The sequence below is a fragment of the Gastrolobium bilobum genome, unplaced genomic scaffold, assembly GCF_033153095.1.
Source record: "Gastrolobium bilobum isolate Gb01-03AN ecotype WA unplaced genomic scaffold, APGP_CSIRO_Gbil_v1 utg45669, whole genome shotgun sequence".
NCBI lineage: Eukaryota > Viridiplantae > Streptophyta > Magnoliopsida > Fabales > Fabaceae > Gastrolobium > Gastrolobium bilobum.
The window spans coordinates 1-10,715 of NW_026895705.1; the positions used below are offsets into that span (position 1 = coordinate 1).

General features: G+C 36.2%; 1 protein-coding gene across 1 annotated transcript; it reads left to right on the top strand.

Annotated features, from left to right (window-relative positions):
- Positions 1-1,178: 1,178 nt before the first annotated feature.
- LOC133292161 (uncharacterized) lies at positions 1,179-1,559 on the top strand. Its single transcript, XM_061490536.1, has one exon. It carries the CDS (start codon positions 1,179-1,181, stop codon positions 1,557-1,559), a length of 381 nt encoding a protein of 126 aa, XP_061346520.1.
- The last annotated feature ends 9,156 nt before the right edge of the window (positions 1,560-10,715 follow it).

The window sequence follows — 10,715 nt, forward strand, 5'->3', positions numbered from 1 at the left end:
GGCTTTACATTTTAGGATCAAAAATTACTATCCATACTGACCATGCTGCTCTCAAGTACCTGTTCTCAAAAAAATAAGCAAAACCAAGATTGATAAGATGGATCCTGTTGCTGCAAGAATTCAATCTGGGGATCAAAGAAAGAAAATGATGTGAAAACCAAATTGCAGATCACCTGTCCAGATTAGAACACATCGAAGTGGGTCTACCAATCAAGGAAACGTTCCCTGACAAACAACTATTTTTCATCAAGCACACAGAAATGGACGTCCCTTGGTTTGCTGATATAGCCAACTTCCTTGCAGTAGGGCTAGAACCTTACGAGGCAAACAAAATGCAGAAGAAAAAATTCTTTCATGACTGCAGGAACTATCTCTGGGATGAACCACTACTATTCAAAAGATGCGCAGATCAAATGATAAGGAGGTGTGTCCCAGAAAAACAACAACCTCAAATCCTTCTACACTGCCATTCGTCCCCGTATGGAGGTCATCTGGGTGGAATCAGGACTACCTCCAAGGTTCTTCAATCAGGTTTTTTCTGGCCCTCCCTTTTTAAAGATTCACTTCAATATGCTAAACAATTTGATAAATGTCAAAGGGAAGGTAACTTAACCAGACAAAATGAAATGCCCCTCAATCCAATTTTAGAAGTTGAATTATTTGATGTTTGGGGCATTGATTTCATGGGGCCTTTCCCTCCTTCGTGTGGGAACAGATTCATATTGATGGCTGTGGATTATGTGAGCAAGTGGGTGGAAGCAATTGCTTTACCCACTAATGATGCTAAGGTGGTTATAAAATTTCTGAAGAAGAACATTTTGACCAGATATGGGACCCCATGCTATCTCATCAGCGATGGTGGGAAACATTTCATTAATCACCAACTTGAGAGATTGTTGGAAAAATATGAAGTTAAACACAAGGTTGCTACTCCATATCATCCACAGCCCAGTGGTCTCATTGAAGTCTCTAACCGAGAGGTTAAGAGGATGCTAGAGAAGGTAGTTAATCCTTCTCAAAAAGACTGGTCTCTCAAGTTAGATGAAGCATAATGGGCTTATAGAACTGCATATAGGACACCCCTAGGATGTTCTCCATACAGATTAATATTTGGAAAAGCATGCCACCTTCTCCTCGAACTAGAACACAAAGCTTACTGGGCAGTCTATGCCCTCAATATGGATGAAAAGACAGCAGGAGAAAAGAGATTGCTACAACTTGGAGAGTTAGAAGAATTCAGAGGGAACACGTATGAAAATCATAAATTGTACAAAGAAAATATGAAGAAATGGCATGATAAAAGGATCAGAAACAGAGATCTAAGAATTGGCCAGAAAGTACTACTCTTCAATTCCAGACTCAGACTGTTCCCAGGAAAACTCAAATCAAGATGGACTGGGCCATATCAAATTGTAAATGATGCAGGAAATGGAGCTTTTGAAATCCAAGGATCTGAACATGGTCGTTCCTTCAAGGTGAATGGACACAGGTTGAAACTATACAATGACGAAACCTTCAATAAAAAAGAGGAAAGTATCCCTCTTTCTGAATACACCTGAGAGGTAAGTACCATGTCTAGCTAAAGACATTAAATTAAGCGCTGACTGGGAGGCAACCCAGTGGATACATTTGCTCTCTAACAAAGAGCAAAGTTTTGGGTTGGTTACTCTTAACCACACAGCTCCCAAAAGGAGGGAACGTCTGATGTTCCACTCCAAAGTCCAAATAACATACATTCCGTTCCAAGAACGTAGTTTTGGGGTGGTCCCTGACCACAAAATCCCAATTAAAAATATATATATATATATAATAATAATTATTGTATATATATATATAGAAAATTTCTAGTATTGTTTATTTTATTTCTCTTTTTCGTTCCCTTGTACATATTCTTTTTGTAATGAAAAAGCTTTTTGATCAAACTGCTTGGTACATACATTTCAGTTATAGTATTAAGGCTATACAGTTTTGAATAGCCAACAACATAAAACACAAAGTCACTGATTAATCATGCTTATTCTTTCTCTGAGTGCTTGAAATAGAAAAGTGCAGGGAATTTAATCTTCAGATTTTTGAAGGAAGCTTATCTGTGTGAACTAAGCTGGTGAGGAACGGACAAAGGCCAAACACTTACTTATGAGAGCGTTCTTGAGGTGTAACCACAATGAAACTTCTAAACTTTCTTGGATGCTATGAGTACTACTGAAGAACAGATGGATTTCACTAACAAAGATCAACCAAATAAACATTTCCATTCCATCCACAGTCACCAACACATCACCAGGCCAACCAAAAGGACAACGAACGAAACCAGAAATGAACAAAGAGGACAAAAAAAGGAAAACAAAGAAAAAAGGAACAACCATTCAAAAGAATTCAAACGAAAATACCAAAAAATCTCCATTCAAGGGAAGAAAAGGTACAAAAAGGAAAGGTGTTACCCCAAACAGAAAAAGTCCAGTTCAAAAACACAATTGTAAACGTCCTTTGGCCCCATGATTATTACCACCATTCTACCACACCTCCACAAAACCCTCCTCTCAAAAGATCCTTGGAAGGGAAGACATATGCACTTCATGGAAAACAGTAGAAAAGCAAGTTCTGAAGAATCACATCCAGGAATGGGCAGCGCAAACACCAAACCCTGAGTGATAGTGAGATAGAAGATCAGCAACCTTCACTTACCTTGGAACAAATTCTTCCTACTTGTCACCTATAGAGAGTAGCTCATTTTTTGAAAAGTTTATGATTGCTCATTGGCTCAAGTTTCTTTCTGTTGAGCTATTCTTTGAAATTGAGCAGCCTGATACATTATTTCTGAGTTGTTTGAGGACAACCAACAATTTAGTTTTGGGGTGTTTGATGGGACGTAAATTCGTTCCCATCTAAGCCCATTTTGATGGCAAAATACCTTACGTTCCCTCATATGATGAGCAACTTAGCATGAAAATCATTTGTTTTACACATTTGTGACAAAAACACAGTGGGGGAACGTATGATGACGTATTCCTTTGAAAACATATTAAAAGGGGAACAGATTGAGAGCATTTATTACACCTGCTACCTTCATTTAATGATCTGCTCATTTTGCAAGAAACGTGGAAACAACGTCTTCTAAAAAGCAAGGCGGTGCACCACTTAAGCAGCAGGAAACGTGAACAGCAGAGAATCAAGAGTTCTCATTGGCCAAGAAGAAAGCAATGCACGGGGAGACTGTAGAAAACGGCTAATCATCAACAAATATTGTCCCATCAAGCAACTTGCAAAGCTTCTAAACACTGTTGCCACCGCCCTGTCCCTTCATTCAAGAAACCAACTCCAAAGGATTTACAAGACTGCTACTCTCTCTTCTGCCTATAAATAGGATGTCCCAAACACAAAAACATCATCGAATTCTGGAGGGATTGAAAGTCCTAAAAGAAGAGATCACCTAGTAGTAGTTAGTAGTTTAGTTTTATATAGCTGTAACTGTAGTTAAGTGACAACCCTTCTTCTCTGTTCTGTATCATCCCCTAAGACTCCTCACGAGCATCAAACCACCTTCTTCATTTTGATGTTTTGTTGTAAACTGTCTTTCAATTTAATATAAGTGTTTCTTCTTTTCGTTCCATTCGTTATCTCTGAGCTGAATCTCGGGTCTATGGGACTTCAGTTTAGAATAATTATGTTTAAAACATCAGCCATGGGCTGAACTATCTGTGGGACTGATAAACTACAACATTCTTAAAGAATTATTTTCGAAACTCTTGACTGAAGCTTTTTGTATTTCTTTGGCTAAGTAAGCTATATTCATTGTGTATCAATGGAAATTGAACACATACTTAGAAAGGAACTTCCATAGGGAAGGGATTTCAGACAGCTTAGCCATTGGGGGTAGGTAGTGTCATGGCAAAAACACTATTGGTCACCTTAGGAATAAGGGGCCGCTTCGTCCACTTTAAGGTTCTGTACTGAGTACCTGTTGGAGTCAAGGGAGCCATAGAAATATAGAAACTTGTGAACCATCTAGTCTATGAGCTGAGGAATCGGAGTTGGCAGATAAGAAACTGGGACAAGGCCAAAAAGTGCTAAGTCTTGAGCAGAGGAAATAACTATTTAAGAATGGAGCAGTGAATCCGTTCCTTCTGTTAAAATGTTTTTAAAACCATCCACTTGTTGTCTCTTAATTATAGTTGGTACTGTTTTTTTATTTTTACTTTATTTAATCCTGTATCTACCAAATCTCCAATGATTATTATCTCACCTTCTTATAAATAGGAAGGATCACGTATATAACGCAGCGAGCAATTGTTTGCCATTAGACTGAACTTATTGTTCCTTAGGAATGTTGTCAAGACAGTAGGGAATGTTTGACCATACAGTTCATTCACTAACTTTTCTTCTCGTTTTCATTCTTTATAAAATAGTGTAAGACAATATCTAGAGTTCTATCTTCGTGGGAACGATAATCTGGGCCTTAATACACCCATTATTACTTGATGCGTGCACTTGCGCACTTGGGTTGGAAGTAAGGGAACGAGTCTGTGTTCTACCACCAATATAGAACAGAGGAACGTCCCCCATCAGAACTTATATTTTTCTACCATTAGCAAACCACCCAACAACAATATACTAGACTATTTATAGGCTTATAGTTTGCCTTTCTAAAACTGAAACAGTGAATAGCCATAAACACAATTAAAACCAAACTTAATAACAAAAAGTAACGACTGACTCTTAACATTTCAGAACTCCTAAAATAAATGCTAACCTCATGACTCATAAACTCTATAACTGACAAATTTAAACCCATTAAAAATTAAACTGACTGCTGAATTAAACCCATTAAAAACTAAACTGACATTTAACGTTTATTCTTAACAAAACTCCCCCGTAAACTTAAATGCTTCTCCCATCCTTCATGCCGATCAATTTCTTGCAGTTGTCGAGAAGTACCGTCGGTAGCGGTTTCGTGGAGATATCCGCGACTTGGTCCCAACTTGCCACATGCACTAATTCCACACTTCCTTCCTTCACATGATCTCGAAAGCCGTTTTCCTTACATCTTGAGGCAGTACCCTAATTTGATGGTACCCAGCTCTCAATTCCAATTTGCTAAAAAATTTAGCTCCTCCCAACTCGTCCAAAAGCTCATCAATGGTAGGTATTGGAAACCTATCTTTAATTGTGATGGCATTCAATGCCCGATAATCTATACACATTCTCCAAGTGTCATCCTTCTTACGCACTAGGAGGATAGGAGATGAAAAGGGACTCTGGGAGTGTTGTATGAACCCAGCTGATAGCAAATCAATTACTTGCCGCTCTATTTCTGCTTTCTGGTGGTGGCCATATCGATATGGTTTAACATTCACAGCCCTTGATCCTTCTACTAGATGAATAGAATGATCCCGTCCCCTAAAATGAGGCAGCTCATGTGGTATCTGGAACACTGTTTGATACTGCAATAAGACCTGGAATGTCTTAAGACCTGGTAAGGCCAACACAGGATTAGGTGCGTTTAGTTGAGGAGCCGTGGGTTTAGGAATGGCTACAGGAGGTACTAACGATGAACTAATAGAAGAAGTTCTAGCTTCATGAGGAGAAAAATTTTTAAAGCCAAATTTCTTACCACCAGCAGAAAAAGAAGCGTGAAGCTCTGTATGATGATCGTCATAAGCCAATGCTTGTTGCATTGCTTGATGCAATGTCATTGGTGATCTGAGTTGCACTGCGCTTCGGAGTTCAGGTTGAAGACCGGAGACAAAAAAACTCAGATATAAATCATCATCCAAGCCTGGCACCTGATTAATCAATATCTCAAACTGCTGTATATACTCACGCAATGTGCCTAATTGAGTCAATTTGGGCAATACTCCCTTCAAATTTGTACAAGCAGAGGCTCCAAACCTATCACGCAGTAACCTTGTCAATTCTGTCCACGAACCAATCAAGCCACTGTTGTACATCCACTGGTACCAGCCTGATGCCATGCCTTCCATGCGCAAACCAGCCATAGGAACCTTGAACTCTTCCGGAATTTGTTGAAGAACGAAGAACAATTCTGTCAGAAAAATCCAGTTATTAGGGTCCACGCCACTAAACACAGGAATCTCCAAGCGGATAGCCTTGGATACGTTTCGTCCATCCACGTGTTGGTGAATCGATGGAACACGAAAAGGAGGATCGCGATGGCGTGCATCCATGGCCATAACAGTGTTATTGAGTTACTGCAACTGAGAAACCATTAGCGAGATCTGATTCTGATAATCATCCAAACGAGTTTCCACGCGAGAGAGTTGCGATTGATTATCATCCAAACGTTTATCAACACGTTGTTGAAACGTGTTGAACTCCTCCGCAAGATCCTGAACGCGCATTTCGTCGAACAGGTGGTGTTCAAGTGAAAGCACCAGTTGTTAGGAATAGACCTAACAAGAGAGGAACAGAGAGAATAGGAAAGGAAAACCAAACAATCAATTGTATATTTTTGAGTAATTTTTCAATAATACACTTCGTTCTATTTGTACCCTGTATGTTCTCACCTCAGAGCCACGTATTAAGGCTATTAATAGCAACCTTCATTTACAAAAGACACAGCTGTCCTACTTACAACATATCACCTATTTCTATTACACGTGTCACCTGCATAAACTTAACCTATGCCACGTAGTCCTTCAACCTCACCGAGGAATGTTTTTCTCTAGTTGAACTCCTTCTTGTAACATCATTCACCAGGAGGAGGCTGGAGATAACGTTGCCATGATCCCGGCCATGACACCAAAGCTAGCAATTTAACTAATTTAATTATGAGTTTAAAAAATTATTTTATAATAGATTTTGGATTAATATAGAAAGGTTAAAATAATTATCGAAAGGGTTAAATAAAGGTTAAATCGTTTTTCTGATAAAAGATATAGATATTGATTCTGCTTCACAATATAAAGGTGTAGCGGTGAAGTATTTCGAAAAATTATAATAAAAATATAATTATTCGTAGAAAAATATTTAGGCAATGAATACCCTTTTTGGCGTAAGAATAATGAGGTGATGTCAGAACTAATACCGGCTATGTATAAAATGGGTACTGACAAAGTGCTTCGAAAATTATAATAAAAATATGGTAATTCATAGAAAAATGTCTAGGTTTAGAATATTAAGTTTGGCAAAAAAAATGATTAGCAGAGGTATTATAACCAATGTTATTAAACTCGACCCGATTATTAAACCGGTCGAGGTACTGGGTTAATGGGTCACTGGTTCAACCAGTGGGTCACTGGTCCAGCCGCATGACCCGGTAAATATATATAAATTTATAATTTATATTAAAAAGTTTAAATATATTTAAATACTTATAAAAATAATTTCAATTTCAAATATTCTCCTTTTTTTTGATAAATAAATATTCTATCTTTATTAATAATGAATATTACATTTTGTATTCCAAAAGAAAAAATATCACATTTTGAATATAATTTAATATAATAAGCTTTTCAAAAGGTCGTAGCTTTGCAAAAAGTCGTTCCATTTGAATTAAGTGATTAACTATTCCTTTCACTAGGTTCGGTTGAGTGTGGGTAATAGCTAGGGCTCTGTATATAGTCCTTCCACTTAAACAACCCCTTTCACTTTATCAATGCAATAAATGCAATTCTGTAGATTTCATTTTCCAATACAATATAATAAATGCAAAGTACAAAAGCATTTCTCTTTTTTAAAAACAGTTATCGTCTCCCTTTCTTTAATTTTTGAAAATAGCTATCATCTATTTATCTGCTACTGCCATTATCGTCTTTCTTTCTTTATTTTTTGAAAATAGTTATCGTCTGTGCTACTTCTTCGTCTCCCTTTCTTTAATTTTTTAAAATAGCTACCATCTCTTTATTTGCTACTTCTTCTTTGCCATTATCGTCTCTCTTTCTTTATTTTTTGAAAATAATTATCGTCTCTTTATGTGCGGCTGCTTCTTCTTCTTCTTCTTCGTGTGTTTATTGCCTCCGCCGCCTCTGCACCGACCTGATCTCTGGCTAGACATCTGTACCACCGTGTGGTCTTCCCTGGTGGACCCCATTGTTGGCCAAGTCATCTCCCGGCGGCCACCGTTCCATATTTTTCAACATTTTTTCTTCCGTTATGTTGTTTATTTTTTGACTCGGCGAGTCGCCGATTTTAGCAAAACCGGCCGGTTTATTCCGGTTCACACCGATTTGTTTGCATGTCCAATGTAATATTCTACCCGGATCGGTCACATGACTGGTTTACCGATTTCCGGTTCGACCCGGCCGGTCCGGTCCGGTTTTTATAACACTGATTAGAACTAATATCGATGGATTAAGTAAGTGCATTTATATATAGAAACTTGCACACAAACCTAGGTCAGTTTTCAGACCACTTACGTGACTTTCATGGCTACCCCTTATCTCCCTCTATGGTCCCATGATTTTGTGACTAAAAACCACAAGACTTCATCTTTTCTTGAATTTCTTCCATTCAAATCCAATAAATACTCGAAATAAAGTCACCTTTTGTTGTAAGACTTACATTTTGAGTCTTTTTTATAATGTACTTGTAGACTTAGAGTTCAAAATACATGAGTAGCGTTACTCGGTTAATATTCGAAGTTTGTTACATTATTTTATGAGTTTTATTAATCTCATGTTAAAGGAGATAAGTTATCTCATGTCATAGAGATAAATTTGTGGGCTCCACCATCTGAAAAATAAAAATAAAAGAAAAGGAAAAAGGCGGCACAGTTATCGAAGGGTGTGTAGGAGAGAAAGTTATCACATGTAATATAAGAGTGGTTTTTCCCTTATTTTATTTACAATCACATTTTGGAAAAATAATTTGGAAAAAAATAACAAAATTGAACTTTTATCAAACACTTCATTCAATCCCTTTTTGAGTGATAATGGACGTTGGTGATTCTAATTAATAACTACTACTCTTTCGCATGTAGTATCATTATAATGCGTAATAAGTAATAAAAATTTTAGTTTCACATAACTTTTATGAGAAATACTATTCTTATTTTACATGAGATAATTATGTCATGTTATTTCACTTCAAAAATTTCACCCACTTTTTTTTCTTCTTTTTTTATTCTTTAATGATGGGTTCAACTTGACTTCTCTTTGTAACATGAGAGAACTACTCTCATGTAAAATGAGAGTAGCATTTCCCAACTTTTATTTATATGATCTCATAGAGAAAGGCGTGAACTATTACTTTTGATCAAGAGACGATAAAGAAAAAATATATCATGTTGATTAATATCATGTGAGCAAGAGAAGACCTAGACTTTTGTAAAGCATTTAAGAAAATTATTTAAAAACAAAAAAACAAAGTCCTTGAATAATTCAGAAGCCAAGCCTCTATCATTAACCAATGCGCTGCCGTTATATATGACTTATTTAAGAAAATATAATGTGAATGTAACATAAACTTAAGGTGTAAATGAGCTAGGCCGGCCTACAATGGCCTACAACCTAGCCTATATTAGATAAGGCTTGGCCTATTACAAATAGTAAAATAAAACAAGCATAGATTTTTAAAAAACCTATTTAGAAAATGGCTTTTTTGTATATGTCGAGCCTATAAACCGACAGGTCGGCCTATATTATATTATTTATTTTAATTAAAATAAATAAAATTATTATTTTAATAATTTTAAATAATAAAGTAATATTATTTTAGTTACTTTTAATTGTTGAATGTTTAATAGGCTTACACAGGCTAACAGGCCTAGACCAATACTTTTATTTTTTAAATATAGGTCCGACCAAACTTATAATTTGAGACCTACACAAGCTAACAGACTAGGCTAGACCCAATGTGCAGACTATAATAACCCTAATTACATGACTTTTAAATTAGAGGGTGATGATGAGGACCTTATGGCCATAAATAGAATGAGAATGAAATTTTAAGAATTTGGATACTCATATTGAGGGTATTCCAGTCAAACTTATTTTAAAATCATTATAATTATTTTTAACGGAACAAAACATTAATTTTACTATAAGGGCCTGTTTAGCGCACCTGATAAGGAAGATAGGATAGGATAACTTATCATATCCTACTCTTATCTCTTGTTTGGTGGGTCAATAAGATATGATTAGCTTATCCTATTGTCTCATTTTATCCTATCCAATGCATGATCTCTTACCTATGGGGGAGTTGGGTTAGGATTCAATCGGATAGGATATCACTATTAAATATCCAATAAATTTCCACCTACCCAATATATTCTCACACTACCCAATATATTTATATTTATTGCATTATATTTTCTTCTTCTTTTTTTCTTTTCTCCTTCTACATAATCTTATCATATTGCTAATCAGGTGCTCATCAAACACATGATATGATATAGGCTTATCAGCCCCATATCATATCCTATCCTTATCAGCTCCATATCATATCCTATTCTTATCCTATCATGTCCACCAAACGAGTCCTAAAAGTAAAGGGTTTAATGTTTGGGTTCGCTTTTTCTGCAGTTACTGCAGATAAATTATCTGCAGTAAGCCCAATATGACATCATTTTGGAGCGTAAATCATGGTATTTTTATAATTTTAATTTATTTCAGGGTTATTATAGTCTTTATAATTATAATTTTTAATCTTTCAATCCTAAAATGACGTCGTTTTGGAAGTAAATGCAGATAACTTATTTGCATTAACTGCAGAAATATTTATCTGTTAATGTTTCATATATTGTAGAAGATAAAGTT